General features: G+C 43.9%; 1 protein-coding gene across 1 annotated transcript; it reads left to right on the top strand.

Moving 5' to 3' along the window:
- Positions 1-1,393: 1,393 nt before the first annotated feature.
- T265_00480 (hypothetical protein) lies at positions 1,394-7,335 on the top strand (the record flags this gene model as incomplete). Its single annotated transcript, XM_009164253.1, has 4 exons — positions 1,394-1,447; positions 1,705-1,856; positions 2,837-3,409; positions 6,403-7,335. The coding sequence occupies 4 exons, from the start codon at positions 1,394-1,396 to the stop codon at positions 6,473-6,475; spliced, it is 852 nt and encodes a 283-aa protein (XP_009162517.1).
- Between the last annotated feature and the right edge of the window lie 9,908 nt (positions 7,336-17,243).

Raw genomic sequence — 17,243 nt, 5'->3', positions numbered from 1 at the left:
ACATAGGCCAGCACCAGTCCCCCTCCCTCACCCACTCTTTTCACTCTAGGGCTTTTATTATATATACATATATATATATATTATATATATATAACCAGACGAACCCTATGGTTGTATGGCAATGCAGCATCAGTGTCAATCCTGATGTTACTGTCTTTGTTTTATTTGCATTATTTAAAGATTGAAGGGGTCATTCTGCTACATTGTAGCTAGGCTGTTCGTACGTATTTGGGAACGAAACCCTGTCCTAGAGGATTCGGTCTAATGGTCGATTAATAAGGCGTTCGAAATGATAGTGTCAGGTCCTGAGAGAGGTTTGCGGTCTTGGTTGATGCGGGTAATATTGTTTCGTTTGACGTCAGTGGCCCACACAAAGTACCACGAGAGCGGTAAATTAGTTGGTTGGGCCATATCTACTAGCACCGTAAACCATTGGTCCCCGGGTCCCCATCCATGGAGACCGCAGTTGTCAACCCGATTGAGTTTACCGGTTATTCTTTTCATACTTTGTTGTCAGGTCATAGAATGACCACCCCTCGGTGGCTTCCACTCAGCACATAGCTGGGGGGAAATCCTCTTCAATGCAGACGGTCCTCTGGCATGCATGTTTTAGCCAGCGTAACGGATCGGACGTGAATACCTCATCCGTTGTTGGATGGTTCCTTTTCCTAAAACCGTCTGGTATAACTCCATTGCTCACCGGATGCTCCCAACGACTGGATCAATACTTCGAAGACACCGATAGTCAAACACTTATGTACTTTCCTAGGTCCTTCATACTTAGAGGAGGACTGGAGAATGGACCGAACCACCACAGTATATACCCTGAATTTGACAGAAGAACTGACGGTACACCGACGCCACAGGTGTCGGAGGTTGACAAAAGTTCCCCTGGACTTCCTGATTTAGGAAGCAATGCCGTCTCCGTTCACTGCACTGGAACTTATACAAATGCCCAAGTAACCAAATTCATCTACCACGTCGATTGGCTGGTCTGCAAGGATGAGATATTTGTTTGATCCCCAAGTATTGTACAGGCACTTTGAACTTGCATGCCAGACCGCGCGGCAGAATTATTCAGGTTGTTTAAAATGGTTGAATTTTTTGAAGTATGTGAACGAAGGAAAGCAACACCGTCCACATTCTCTGTTTCTGTGAGTATTTTGGCCCACAAGGTTTTAGAGGAATTTCAAGCGGCACGTCAATGACGAAACTGAAGGAGAAAGGCGTGGTGGACGTGGCGAGCTCGGGTGAAAGAGTGATGTATACTCTTTCTGTCCAGAAGAGTTCGCATACGCAAGGGATACAAACTTGGAAGTGATACCATAGGTCATCAGACATCGCTAAAGTTTCTGACGACCGAAAAAGTCAAAAATAGCTTTGGGTGAGAAAAATGACCAACATGGGGCGTTTGAAGAATTGGCGCTGTTCAAGAACTTGTCTTAAGGTAAAGATATGATCAATGAATCCTTGACCGGGGTGAAAACCAGTTTGGCTCTCACGACTTCGTATCTCCCTCCAATTGATCCACGACCGCGAAATAATATCAGAGAGCACTTTGGATGCCATGGCCACCATGCTGGACACCTACTGAACATGCCATCGCCTCCAAGGCTTGGCTGTATGTCCCATGCTGTCATACTTTTCGGCGGTCGAAAGTATAGGAGTTGGAACTAATGTCGTTCATCTGTAACACCCTTTCAGTGCCCAAGTGTCATGCCCGAAGGAAGCATGGGGGCTGGGATACTGCCAGGTTTCCCAAATCTAGACTGGAGAAGTCGAGATGCGGTGGTCGGGTTCGGAACACGAACCTTCCGGTCAGCAAACTGGCGTTATCTTGGCCCCTTGGAACTAAAGTGCCCATGGTGCATGACTTATAGCTAATAAACTTAGTTGAATTGAAAGAAGTGGATCCAGCCTAGAGAGCTAGTACAGGCACTTTTAAAGCTCTTGCGCACTTTTTGGGGAACGAATGTTAATTTATTTTTGGCACTAAGTTTGTCGAGTGATATACGCACCTCTAGCCTTGATAAACCTCATTGTTTCGTATTTGTAGTGAGCTGATGAACATCCAAAGCACAGTTGAATTGATTCATCTAAAATGAGTTACAAAACCCCGGAAAGTTGCAAAGGTGACTTTGTGCTTAAATGTGCATGTTTCCTATGGTAGTGATTTTAGCCGATGCATTTAAAGCTCTTGCGCACTTTTTGGGGAACGAATGTTAATTTATTTTTGGCACTAAGTTTGTCGAGTGATATACGCACCTCTAGCCTTGATAAACCTCATTGTTTCGTATTTGTAGTGAGCTGATGAACATCCAAAGCACAGTTGAATTGATTCATCTAAAATGAGTTACAAAACCCCGGAAAGTTGCAAAGGTGACTTTGTGCTTAAATGTGCATGTTTCCTATGGTAGTGATTTTCAGCCGATGCAATTTTTAAAAAATCATTTGGAATTCAGGGTTTCTGGACAATCTTGTTTGGGTTTGGAAGGTTTTCGACACCAAATTGATGTTTTATCAACCGTTGTTTTCTAACTCTGTTCAGTTTTCGTCACAACAACTTCGTGCTCACCATCAAGCACTACTAAAGCATTATTTTTTACGAGTGCTCTATTTTACTCCCAGTCGTTCTGTTTGACTGTGTATGAAACTAATGTTTACCTCTAGCCGTTCAATTTGTAGGTTATTCTATGGCTTGTTTTTCATGTTCCTCGTTTGTGTCACTTGATGATAATCACTAAACGATTTAATATTTAAATTTAGTTGTAGAAGAGCCTGTGGTTGAAGAAAGACCAGCAAAAAAGCCTGACGTATATATTCCCGTACATCTCAGGCAAGGTGGCAGCAGAGTTCCGAAAGAACCTAAACCGGACGTCGAAAGCACAGCAGATTTTCCTACGTTAGACGCTGCAATACGGACAGAACCTGCACCTAGCAAAGTTCAATCTAAGGCAGAGCGGGAAGAAGAAGCTTCATGGTCACAAGCCGGAGTCCCGCGGAAACCCACTCGAACCTCCGAGATGCTACCAATCGCCGTCAATCCAGCACCCTCCTCCTACGTTTCTCCTGGGCTCAGAAAAGGTGGTTCCTCCAGTTTGGTTACCCCTCGTACAGAAAGTACTTTTGACAACCGACCCTCTCGAGATGAGTTCTCGCACCGCAACGAGTCCACTTTTGGGTCTCGAAGGTCGGAAGCTTTCACATCACGAGATGCTCCATCCAATTTCTCAGCTGTTGATGGATGGTCCCGTGGCCAAACGATCGTACGCGACTCGACCACCCCCAACAGATCATCGATTACCACCCCAATTTCGCTGCCTTCCCGAACGACTGCCATTAGTTCAGGTTCCACTGGCGGCGAAGGAGGTGGAGGCTGGGAACGAGGCGCAGCTATGAAGACTTTCCGGTGAGTGCTTGCTTGTATTTTACTCCAAATGGTGGCGCGGAGTCAGGAACACACTAACCGTGTAATATGTTTGTGAACTGCGGATGGTATAGGGTTGTGTGGCTGGAGTTGCTCGATATTATCCTTCAGCTAGTGTTCCAGCGACTATTGCGATGCGATCCGCAATTCCGTATCTCTGGGCTACTGGTCGCGTATTACGCAGTTTGATCGGTCACTTGTGTCTTCGACTTGCTTTGGTTTTTGCATATTTTTCCTCGTCACAACCGTGAAGGGCGGGTCCCAACGTCTGATTCCGTGTGAGAAGAAACAAGCAGAAAGTTCGCGTCATATGGTCGAAAATATGTCGCGGGCATCTTTTCCATTTCTTGACATATTCTCGGAGCTGCGGACCAAATTCGTTTGCAAAAGTGGTCAATTTGTCAAGTGCACTCATTTGCATATTTATATGGTTTTGTCGAGAGACCCTCCTGGAACCCAGCTGGTTCTCTCGTTCATCATGTTCAGTAGCCTTATGAGTAGTATGTTCCGTCTATTCAATTTGCGATTGAACAAATACTGGGCTACTTTAGGTCCCTAGAAGGGCGAAACCGGTCGTGGACTGTAGAAAAATTTTTCAGCAACCTTACGAGCAGTGTGTTGCGTTTTGACTTAAGAATCTTCCACATGATTGCTTCCGTACTCGTTTGGCTAGTATCGTACATCCGGCCTCTTCATCAGGCTCCACTACTCCCTGCTAGGCTTGGGCTGCCTGGCGGTATCTCAATCTTCAGGTTATCTTGGGATGGCATGTCAGCTATACGTCGAACGATTCTAATTTACCACCGTTTTTCCGTATTCCATGAGAAAAAGTGTTTCTTGCAGCGGCTGAATCGATATTGGTTTCACTTCGGCCTTCAACGTTTGTCCTTGGCCGGCCGCAAGAGCGAATCCACCATGCGAGTCAAACTTATTCATAAGATACTGTTGGGGCGTACTCGAATCGTTTATTATTTCGCGGTATCGCTTATTGAGAGTCGGTCCAGAATGAAGTGCGAATGAAAACGGCTGTAAGGTTATGCAACAGGAGCGACCAATGAAATGATTATCAATATTCCATGAAGAAAATAGTGTCATATCAGACGCTCGTTTTACCTCCTATTCGGCAACACCTGGTAGATGTTTCTCCTATAGTTCTGGGCATTTCTCTGGACATTTGACCCTTCATTTGCAAACACTTGAAATGCGGATAGACGTCAGTGGTGTTTTCGCGATCTCTTCCTCCGATCAGCATGGATCAATAGCGAATGATGCTTACAGGTAAAACAAAGACGAAATGGAGTATGCGGGTAAAGGTGTGAACACTGTTTGCCTCACGACCGATTGGTCTGAGTGGTTAGGGATCACATGAGCAGACCACTGAAGACTCTGTGCGTACAAACGCTTTCGGGTTGCGTGGACGAATTTTGGTCACCTCAGCTGTGACCAGACTTTAATATTCAATGCATCTTTCTAGGACAGGCAAGCACCTAGTACAGTATACGGAAAGCGTTGTTAGAAGTAATCACGTGATTCATATCAGCCAAGCAAGCGACCATTGCACTAGTAATGGACCTCCTTTATCCGGTTGTCGGTGAAAATTGTTTATGCTCTTTAATTCTCTTGCATGACCGCCCTGTCTTTTGTTGTACAGCAGAGTGCAGAGGAGTAAAGTACCGTGCTTTGAGTTTGGATCTACAGCATATCTCCAAACTGTAGGGCATCAGCTTAGTAGTTGTCAACCACACTTTATGTGAAACAGCCGGAAAGCTTTTCGGAATTGTGTACTGTTGACACAGAGCCAGTCTGTAGCCAGATCCCTTTTGGAAGTAAGTCTGATGATGACTGGTTTGCTTTTCACAATTGTAAAAGCCGTGTGCTTCGCGATGAACCTATCCGGGTAGTCATTTTCATGAAGTATGCTAGCTGGCGAGTGAAGTCTTGCCTTGACTTCGCTTTCAGAGGAGATTTTTCTTGCCCTGTAGCAAGACACCGAACTAAATTTCGTTTGTGTTTTGGTGGGACAAAGCTGATGAAGTTAGTGCATTGTCCTGACCAAGTCGGTCTCCGACAAACCGAACGTTCAAATGAGCCGCCTGTTGCTCCCGACAGCTGAACTTCCAGAATGTAAACCGGATGGCCTGATGGGCACGACTGAAATCCGTTAAAATCTTCAGATGTTGGAAATATCATCTCCATGTTGCCAGTAAAAGTGCATCTTCCCTGTGCTTGAGCGGAGTTGGTGGTTCTTAAGACGTTCCATAAAGCCATCGCTGAGGAGTAGACTTAGTAGGAAACCCATTGCGACACCATCAGCTTGTTGGTACAGCCTTCCGTTGAGCTGAAATATTCATTTTCATTTTGTTTTCTCCTATGTAGTCAGAAGGATAACAGGGTGTTTCTGTTAGTGTGCTGTTCCACACTCACTTACTTGATCGGGTCTTATTGTTCTCAATCATGAAGGCCACTCTCTTGAGAGTGACTAACTTTGTTGTCCATTTGAAGATTATCCTTCTGATGGGTGTCAGGCAGAGCCTGGTCATGGAGCATAGTGTTCACCTTTTGAGTCCTCATGTTTTACGAACTTGTTCTCTTTCAGATAGATGTGATGTTGAAATCGATACCCATGCTTGTCAGTGGCGGAGTTGGTATGCCCTTATAGGTGTCATTTATTCTGTATCATATCCGAATTATCCATTTTCGATGGGTTATTGAACCTCCGCCATGCACTCGAATGGTGGATGGGTGCAAGCAACGCTCGAATCACATCAGAGTGGCTGTAGACGGCCTGAACATATTTAAATGGAGGGTTTCACAGAATCGTGGTGTCTATTTCATCTCAGAATGCACTCATAAGGTACACGGATTCCCTTTAAATCTGAAACACTGTTTTTAATGTTCGGTATGTTATATGAACCAGCTAACATTTCCACCCACCGAATTCCGTTTCGACGATTTTGTTCTTTTTCTCAATACAGAGACAGTGACCGTGAGAAAGCCCAGTTCGAGTTGGTACAATCGAATCGTTTCGCTGGGCTGAGCGAAACGTGAACTCACAAGCTGACTAACATGAAACGCTTCCCATTTGTGAAGTATTCCTATCTTTACGGGTGGTCAGTTCTACCACAGATAAACCTGAACCATCCCCTCTACGAACAAACTCTGAGTACAGTTTTTTGTATATCCCCACAGCAACTCTTGCCAGTGAATTTGTGAGCTTCGGTGTACGTGGTACCGCCTTGTGCATAGAGCAGTTCATTTTATACTTTTTATCGTGTAACTCTTCATCTCTGTCTACTCCTAGTTACCGGCCGAATGTGAACACAACGTGTGCAACCTTCTACCGCTTGTCACGCCAGTTAAGACCTATTTGGCATGTGAACTTGATGTACTTGTTGTCGCTGCTGTGGGTCTTTTGGACTTTTCTTTCTCCATACCGTCATAAACCATCAGATGTTCTTTGGTTGGCGTCCCCTCTCGTCTTTTCCACTTCGGTAATGGATTATCTGCAAGAACTTTCCCACTCACTTCCGGAGGTTTTACGTCTTCTTACGCATGCTGTAGGACTGGAGAGCGATTTTATTCTCAGAATGGGTAAATCCACCTTCATACAAAGTTCAGTGGCTTCTTGACAGGACCCTGCTCGTTGAAATCCATTCGGGCTCAAGAAATACGACTCCGGTTTTTCTCCCCTGCACACATTTTTGCAACTCTGCACCTTAGCTTATGTTGTGCTAGGATATTTGCTTTTGTTCTAGCACCGGGATTTGAACTCGTGGTTTTGGCCAGCTTACTTATCCTCCAGTGTTGAACGTCGTGGTTGATAAGGGAAACGACGATTTGTTTCGCTTGTTTTCTTCCGTAGAAATAAGTAGAAACTTTCCCACTAACCCGGTTATTTATGGGATTTCCCAGTCTGAATTGTGTCCTACCGTAGGTATTTGTGTAAAATATGGCATAGTGCGTCAGGTCTCATGTGGTTTAGCATTTTGACTATACTGAGCCTTAGCCATGGCTCCTCCCTTTTCAGGCCACATCTCAGGTTTTTATTGCCTGTTATCTATTGGATTGAAGAGCCACGGACCATGTGATATTGAACTCCGACCATAGCTCGTTGCCCTCTCTGTCGATGGAAGAGGTCCTCACTTCAGCCTGAAAATTGTTACAGAACAGCCAACCGTTATGCCACAGTCGGATCTCTTGGTGATCACGTGTGCCTGATCGCGTTTCTTCGTCCGTCTTTATCTCATATTGCTCGGATGTTAAGGAGTGCCTTCGGTATACATCAACGCATCTTCTGAAGGGCTGTTTTCTCGCCATCTGGGTTCGTATTGCATACTTCTTGCTCCATGTCGTGGAATCCCCGTTCTACGCGGTTGTTCTACAATAAACCGGTGTGCTTCTTCTGGAAGGAGTAATCTAGGCTTCTTACGACACCTTTACAAAACCTCAACTGAGGCAATAACACATCTCGGTGAATTTATACGATAGTCATTAGGTATGATTCGTGTTTGCGCCGTCCAGCTAAAGTTGGATAAGTACCAGGAAACAAGACGATTCATCACCGAGGCTGTATTCTGCTATTAGCACAAAAGCGATAACGATTTCTTGGAACTCAGTGGATATCAAGTTATCCTGTGTTGCCTAACCTCAGTTTCCCGCTTGATATCTTTCATCCGTGATGTGTCTCAGCTGTTGCGGTGCTTCATAGGTTGCGCTGGTTACGACATGTACTCCGCATGCCGAAAGACCATCTGCCTCACAGAGCCGCTTTCGCCCAACCCTGTGCTGAGTGGAAGCGACCGAGAGGTGGACAGTGTATGATTTGGCAACGAAGTACGAAAACACTAACCAATAAACTAAGTCGGGTGGGTAGCTGCCGCCTCCCCGGATGGGGACCCCAGGACTCGAATCACCAGTGGTTAGTGACATTGGTGGAAATGGCCCAATCGCGCAGTCAGTGGCGCTCATGCATCGGAGTTATTGCCTTCAATGCGTAGCTACGCAATTTGTGAACACACTGAACATGCCTTTACCTCCATGGCTTGGTTATATGTTCCACTGTCCCGTTTTCCGGTGATCGAAGTCGTAGCAGTTGGAACCAATGTGCCTATGGCACACGGTTTGCAGCTGATAAATTGGAGTGAATTGTTGCGGTACACGTATCTTACATTAAACTCTTGACCTATTTTGATCAAAAGCTGCTTGTCCACCTGTTCAGTTACTTCCGTCACAATACTGAACAAAGCGGCAGTCGATCAGTAAACACAGGCCAGTGGCATAGGGCGTTTCCATAGTATCCTATCAGAGGCTAAATCAGCATTTTTGAAATCAGGGTACCTCTTCTTTTGTTGTGAAGGTGGGTTTTTGCAAGGGGTTGTACTGGAAAATAATTCCGTGCCGTCAAAATTCTCATCAATGTAGGGGTGCATAACGCATTTGACTGGCAGGATAAGTATATGCACTGAAACATGTATTTTCCAGGTCGGACTCGCTATCAAACCTTGGCGACAAGTTGGATAAGATCTAAAGTGAAAATGCGGAATCTTTACCTTGTCACTTTTATTCTTGGACACAGCCAACGATTTTCATATTGCTGGATCCCGACACAGATGGGAAAGACGTCGTTGATACCGCGGAAGCCAAAAATTAATTTAATCTAGTTGACACTTGTTTGGAGTTAGACATCCTGTCGTTTTTTACCATCTGATAGTATTTCACAGCGCCGGAGGGACTGCTTACTGACGTGGGGCAAGGAGGACTTCAGACTACCGGTAGTGATGATACACAAAATATTGCCGTTAGAACACTTCATAGTTTCTTACTGCAAACTGCTCGACGAAGATTTCCTCTTCATAAGTAAACTGGACGTTGCTTATCACATTTCCAACCGTTCATCCTCCATCGTAGTGCTACCACTTATTCTGGTGGGGTGTACATGTGTAACATTTTAAGTACTTGTTTTACCTGGCATTCCGTCAAATCGGTATTTTGGTCAGCCCTTTAAGGTGTCAAGTTATCCAAAAGTGAACACAGTTGATTGAGCCATTTGGAAAGCGTATACCAATAAATTCCTGAGAAATTGGTATACGTAGTCCGCCACTTCGTGATCACTAAGACGATGAGGTAAATCCAGCTGGGTGTTTATTCTCAGTCACACGTCGTGTGAATGGTCACGTGACCCTTTGATTAAGTTACACCCAGTCGAACTACACTCTTTTCTTATTTGGTTGATGGGAAGTAAGACGTGCACAACTACAAATCAAAATCACAGTCATTGGTTGTAATGCAACTTTTTTAGAAATGTTGATCAATCCGTATCTTCCGTGAACGTTCGTTTTTTACCCTGTCATTTTTATTCTGAAATTCCGTGCAGCGTAAAAATGCTCACTAAACTCCGCGTGATGAGAACATGGGATGTGACGTTGCGTTTATACTTCCTCAGTTAATTTTGCTAAGTTCAGCGTATAGTAGGGGTATCGTCCAAATACCTTACGAACAGCTCGCAACCGACAAATATACGACGGGCATTACAAATGGTCCGTTTATTGGATTACGACATTGGCTCCAGAATAAGAAGACGACTTGGAAAACCTAGGTGATGTCTTCCTGGATTACACAGAATAGGAGGAGATCTTCATTGTTATTCAGTAGTTCCGACTTTTCTTGCCATCCCCTTCCATCACTACACCTATGTTCATCATTATTGCCTGACGATGACCGCTCAGAAAATCTCTCATTCCGATTCGTTTTATTCTATTCAACCAAACCCACTTTTGTTTAAGGTGTGCAAATCAGGTCAAATATGGCAGCACCGCAGTTGACTAAGCAGCTTGTTCTAAGGTGAACTGAGTTTTTCTGTTCACGTGTCGCTAGTGCATTTCGGGCACGCTTCCTTCCACTTAACTATGCTTTAGACCGTTATAGAAGCAAACGAGGTTCAATAAATTAAACATTCATATCTTTAGTCTCTGGTCTAACGGGCTTTTGTTCGTTTCTGGGGACCTGATGCTTCAGTTACTTTCAGGCAGATGCTAACGGTCTAAATAGTCTATGGTCTTCGGCAAATATATGCATTTGTAAAAAGCAAAATCAACATAGTGGAAACGGATTTTCGAAATTCACTTAAATAATATCCATATTGTTGCAGAATGATTGAAATACAGGCTTAAAACTATATATCAAATGCTTTGCTGCACATCCATTGCGTGGCTTATGTTTCGGATGTCACCGCTAACAAATATTTTATCGATTTTTGTGATATTCTCAGCTCCGTTTCCGTTTAGCCTACGTGTGTCATCTGAATGTCAGGCGGAATTCCGTTAATCTCTGGATCTCCTTCTAACCAGGCACCCTGATGTTTGGTTTTGTATGTCAATGTGGAATGCTGAATGTTCACATTGCCCCGGAGACTTTCAGTCTAGATCTGCAGCCCAGATGAGTTTAGCGCAAGAGCTCTTGGAGACTATATGAACTAGTGGCTCTCCTGAACGTTCTTGAGGCTGAAAAGGGTCGGTTTTTCAATTCCTATCCTCTGAGTGATGATCCCGATTAGAAACTAAATTATGTCGTAATAGAAGTTTATAAAGCTGCTTAGTGGTGCCCGGTTCAGACTACTAGGAGAGGTGCTCTAAGAACACGAACACAGTTCGTTATGCATATCAACCGCGCATGGGGTGTAACACTTGAATTTGCTCTGATAGACCGGTGTCTCAGATCGCGTGGCAGAATGCGCATTAGAGTATAGCGGTATTATGACTGATGTCAAAAGGTCAGAAGTCAAATCTTGACCCCATGTATTCAGAGGCCATACATTGGTTGCACACTTCGTACCAAATAGATCCGAGTGATACGCCCCGCCTTAAGTTACTGAGAATGATAGCCTAGGCCACAGCGATGACAAAACACCAATACACTGAAGTCACAAAGGTATTCGGTGCCATAAAATTCGTTAACCTTTCTACTCATTCACGCCCCTTACCCTCCACGTGCCACTTTAATGGAAACTCCGGTTTGTGGCGCGTGATATTGATTGGTATGTCACTGTCAGAACCCATACGTTTTCAGTGCATATTCCCTGAAATGTTTTTGGTATCGGTCTTTCCTTAAGTATACCTATTTTTGGTTGAAGCCGTGCAACGATGCTCTCGTGCATCAGCATCATTGACAGTGATACCATAGGGGAACACGGTTTCTTCATTGCCTTACGACCACGTTAACTTATTTGAGGAACGCTTTATAACGGAAATGAGAGAATGGAGAAGGGAGGATGGCCTAGAGCAACTCCATAACAAATATCTGAGGAGCCTGCATGTCAGAAACCCAGTCGGACAATCCGTATAGAAACTGACAGCATGAACACCACGGGAATCTGTTAGTCACTATATACTTCAATGTCTTCAACCAAACACAGAGATCGAGTGAACCCCATTATCCTGGAATGTAAACAGCCCCGACGGTACCGAAACATTTTGTAGCATCCCGCCTTCCAGTCTTTCACGTCACCATTCGTCTCCCATTCGGTTTGTGCCTTCCAGAATTAGGCACGAGAAAATAACGCTGTTCTCGTCATTCGTACCATAAGGCCCAGCCACCTTAGGTTGTAGTGCTGGATACATTCGTCGAGTAAAATAGTGTCTGCTTCAACAAAGGCCAATTTCCCGGCCACTCCATTCTGAATTCGTCAGTTCCAGCCGATTCGGGCTGTAGTCCCAGGACATGGTTGGTCGAGGCCCTGAAGTTGTCCCGGATCCTCTGCCCAACGTTCGAAGCTATAAAGGGATTGTGATCTAATTTATTTTCATTCAGATTAGTGCGCTACTTCATAGATAAGTGCTTCCATGTTTTATCTAATATTCAGCCCCTGAGTGACATTTTGGGTACAATCCTGAGCTAATAGATGCAACGAATTTCAAGATTTTTAGTGGCCTCTTTCGAGATCAAACACTAAAATTTCCCTGTGGTTGGAAGCCATCTGGACTAAGCGCAGCGACTGTTTATTGGTTTTAATTACACAAAATACAATACGTCCATTTATCCAGCTTATGGGATCCGAGGCTAAATGGAAGATTGATCGTTTTTCATTTGGCATCTTACACTTTTTCTAGTTTGACGGTTCAGTTATTTTCTCAAATAATCAACGTACTTGTCCAGACGCCTTACCGCCGTGTAAAGAAACTACATTCTCCTGATCTGGCATAGTTTGCTATTGAATGGGTTGGTGATGTGCCACCCCAAAATAAGGTCGAGAAGACTTCGGCAACTTTCGCTCTACTAGTCCTTACTAGTATGTTGCCGAGCACGCAAAATGCATCCCAGATTAGAACAGTACGAAGGATCAACTCCCTTATGTGCACACCAGGACTGGTGAGCACAAGCGAAATGCGAGCGAATAACAAACTCCGGTCAAAAACTAAGCGATGCCGGTACATGCGTTAGAGACAGTACACCGAATAGATCTGGAGAGTGTAGAAGTTTTAAGACGGCGACTGCGAATCACATCATAACGGCTGAGTCACCAAACATCATAGCGTGACTAGAATCGAGGATGTGGAACTGGTGAGCGTATGGAGAGTGGTGTTAGATAAACCAATTTGGCACGTGACAATGTGGGGTTATCAATCAACGTAGCATCATTAACAAAGGAGAGGAGCAGAAATCGCAACCCGACGAAAGTCCCCAGAATCCCTCTCCCTTACACGACTATCGTGGCACGAGGTCATCCACGCAAACAAGTGTAAACGATGCTCAAGAGGAATATTCGCGTGAAGCCAACCGAAAGAACTAGACCCTAAGCTGGATCCAATTCCATGTAGGTTCCCATCGCCCTGCTGACCTACCCAACACCGACTTAGCTGATTGGTTCTACCAATCAGCACAACCACTGTGCAAACCACTAACCCACCACTACACTCCCCAATAACGCACTGATGATGTCACCTCCATTGGTGATGAAACGTTTGCAACCAAGTTGCCCAGCTCAGCGAACAAGCCAACGACAATCTACCGATTGTTTCCCAAACTTTTAAGAGAACGGAAAAACGTTTGAAACCACCCGCTAGACTTTTGTGGTTAACAAGCTTGTGTGCGATTGGTCAGAGTCAGTCACGTGACCGTTACTTGTTCATTCAGAATACGTTGACCATTGGGAACTGAAAAACGGATAGGCACACACGCATCTGTGCGTTAGAAACAAATTAAATTGCTTAATCACTTCACCTGCGTCAAAAGTCTTGTGGCTAAAGGTTGAACTATTGAAAACATGGCTCTAGTCTAAATGTGCTTACTTATCTTGAGATGTGAGTTTCGGGAAATATTTACCCTTATTGCCATAGAACATTGTATGCCCTGCCGGAAAACTTGGCTAAAACAGAATGCCAGACAGATGGAATAGCGCCGATTTCGAACGGCAGATATTATTTTGCTTAGAATGGTTTGCTGAGGACAAATGTCCCTGACAAATGATTCCCGTGTATTCATCGATTATGCTAATTTTAGTTTGACAGTGTGGAAACATGCGCTGGCAACAGTCCAATCCTAATACCTTAACATCTATTTATTTTGTGAGAAAATAAGAATGAACAAGAGTGTTGGAGCTCTCCAAATACTCAAATACATGTTTGGGTATTTATATACGTAGATGAAATACATACAATTGCAATAATTTACCCGAGTCAAGTCAGCTGCTACATGGTAGTTTTTGGTCTTACTGGTTCTGTTAAACCCAATTATCCTGGGGGGCAGCAGCCAAACGAAAAAGGGCGGGCGGCAAAAGACGAAACCTCCGACTTCCATAGATACACGTCTAAATTCGGCTGACTAGTTGGAACCCAGCTCATAACTTTGCTACAAACTCTTTGACAACCCAAGACGGGTTTCGCCTTCTTGGGACAACCAATTAGGTGTAGCAACCGCGTTTCTTGCCGTCAACCTCATGTCTTCCTCGAAGTTCAGATTAGTTTACAAATAAGTGTATTTCGACGTGTCATTGATCGATGATATCGGAAGCTTTATGAGTGAAGGGCCGTACTAAAATAACATCACCCACTCGCAAGTAATCTAGCGAGGGTCAGGATAACAACAACTATCTACAACCGTTTGTTACTGTGGCATCCAGTAACTAGGTGATCAGTTCCCGAACTGTACTGGTATCATGAAACATATTGGAAATCCACGCCCGCATCTGGTACATTTTTAAATCGCCCAACCATATGACCACAGAGACTCTTGACATTTTAATGTGTAACTTGAGAGTCAGTTTTACAACGCCGTCGCAAATGATTTCAGAAAATTTCCTTCTTAATTTTGTTTCAGTTGGTTGCATTCCATTGTATTCGATAAGGAAAAGTTAGACGGCGATAGCTATCGGTAAAGAAGGACAACTGTTTCATGTTCAGCTGAACAGGAAGATGTAATGGTGATGGGTTTTCTTAGTTAAATAGGAGTGAAATAATGAATGAAAATAACGAATACTTGGCTCAGTACTATAATGGAAATGTTTGCTAGCAGAAGCAGATGGTGAGTTATTCGGAACAGGAATCAGGGAACGTTGGACGGTAGACGTAATCGTATCGGTATGGGCCGAAAGAGAAGACATATGATATCTAAAAAGTCCCTCAAGTGAAAACCTTCAATGCTAAAGGTAGCGGGGCGGCCACTACAACCATTACGGTCATTAATCACCATTAGTAATGGATTTATCGTTCGCCGTTAGGTGGTTGTTTTATGGGTCTGAAAACGGGAACGGAAAACGAAGGGAAACTATTTGAGTTGTTTGTGTACTCGGAGAAGCCAGTGTACTCTCTGTGTCTGGTAACAAACTTTTGATATACTTGGTTTCAAACGATTCCTAAATAAGGCTAACCCGGATTTATCCGGATAGCTCCAAACTACTACCAACGACTGTCAATTTGTCTTTAGGCCTGGAGTGTTCCGAAGGGTGGAGTATAAGAACGTAATCGACAGAATATGCCCGAAATATGCCTGCTCAGACAGGTATGGTTAGATTAAAATAGGGAGGGTAAAAAAAACTTGGGTGTGAATGGGGCACCTGTAGAGCTAATATCCTGACCAGTGATAATTCTTGTATGTTGTGAACTGGTTGATAAAAGAGAGCTATCTATCTTATTTCACAGCGAAAGTGCTTATCAGGTTTGGAATTGACGGCGAAACAGAGGGCATTACGTGTGTATTACGATTAATGTATCTGCTTTTTAGTAGATGTCGGTGCTTTCTGCTTTGCCGAGTTTGTTGGAGAACGCTGCTAACAGCAAACTGCCCGGAATGGGTTTTTAAACTCATCTTGGCATCTGAATTAACCTGGGGACGCCGGTTAAGGACGAGGTGTTTTTGGTGTTATGAAATGCATTGATTGAGGATATAGGCAGGGACACGCACTTAGGGCACTACCAAAAGAGACTGATCAGAGGTTGCAAAGAGACCGATTTGTTCCGAATAAAGCAACTGCACTGGTTTACCACTTATCACATATTGACGTAAAATACCTAATTGTAGGCCAGGAAGACCTTACCAACATGTTTCTCAGAACCTTTACCATCAATAAATTGTCGGAGGAAACAACGCAATCACTACAGAAGCACACTTGATCGGAGTAATCATGCTTTGTGAATCGATTAAGCACCAACGGTGAATCTAAAAAAATTGTTCCGCCCAACGACAAGAACACCATTGGTGCACAAAAAGTCGAATTCAAGTCACAGAGAACACAACCATTAAAACATTACAGTCTTTTGGACAGCATTACGCAGAAAATAGATTCACAGTCGGAATAAAATAGTTACTGCGATTTTCGGAATACCATCAGGATTCGCGGAAACCTGATAGTAGATGCCTACAATAACCTTCTAAGTAAGACGTACTTCTTGTGTGGCGCAATAGAAGAGCCATGAATACCAGGGACCGTGATTTAACTTTTGGGACGATAATCAACTCAAGGTTTCTAGTCACCCTTAGTTTTTTTCAGAGACAGATGTTACTGAGATGCTGTCAGACGGACGAATAATGCTAGGAGGAAGCATATGTAGATGCTGCACTCCTGTGTTTTTCGAGTGGCAAAAATCTTGATATGGCAAAAACAGGAGTATGAAACATCGAGTCCCCTGAGTCTATCCGAACAAGAAGCTTGGATTAACTGATGCCAACGCAATCTCACTCTCTTCAGGCGAGATACATGTGACAGCTAGTTTATATTCGGACGTTGAACGACTTGAACTGATTTGGTACGAATATGTCAAGACGTCCAATTTACACCTGAATACCAGCTAGTAGTTTGTCTCAGAAGGTTTTGTGTATATTGATATGACCGATATTTACTTGATAATGTAGCTTTACCGATTGCAAGACTATTATTCTCGCATTATTGGAATGACGTCTCGGAACGACCCGGTCATTTGTACTACCTATGTGCAGAACTATTGGTCGAAATAGCTTACAGACATTCTGCTGAGCCTGTGGTATGCGAACTCTGGTCCTGCATTTCGACTACTATGTTCCCATTAACATTCCGGTCTGAGTTTCTTACGCGGTAGAGAGTTATATGGGCATGGCGGCGGAGTGAACCTAGGATTAATGAGGAAATCAGTAACGTAGCCACTGGATATACATTCATCAATGCGCGATGTCGGTTAAAATGAGCCTTCTCAGATAGGCCGCAATAGCTGATAGGATATCAAAGGGATGCACACTAAGTCCTCTTTCATTGCGTTCATTTAAAAGGTAGCATACACTTTGAAATGTCTATGTTTATCCGCAGCCCCTAATCACCTCATATTTTTCGAGCCGGAGATGCAACTATATATAT

The sequence above is a fragment of the Opisthorchis viverrini genome (assembly GCF_000715545.1).
Source record: "Opisthorchis viverrini unplaced genomic scaffold opera_v5_4, whole genome shotgun sequence".
In the NCBI taxonomy this organism is placed as follows: domain Eukaryota; kingdom Metazoa; phylum Platyhelminthes; class Trematoda; order Opisthorchiida; family Opisthorchiidae; genus Opisthorchis; species Opisthorchis viverrini.
The sequence above is the reverse complement of the archived record's forward strand: the minus strand, read 5'-3'. Positions and strand labels throughout refer to the sequence as shown.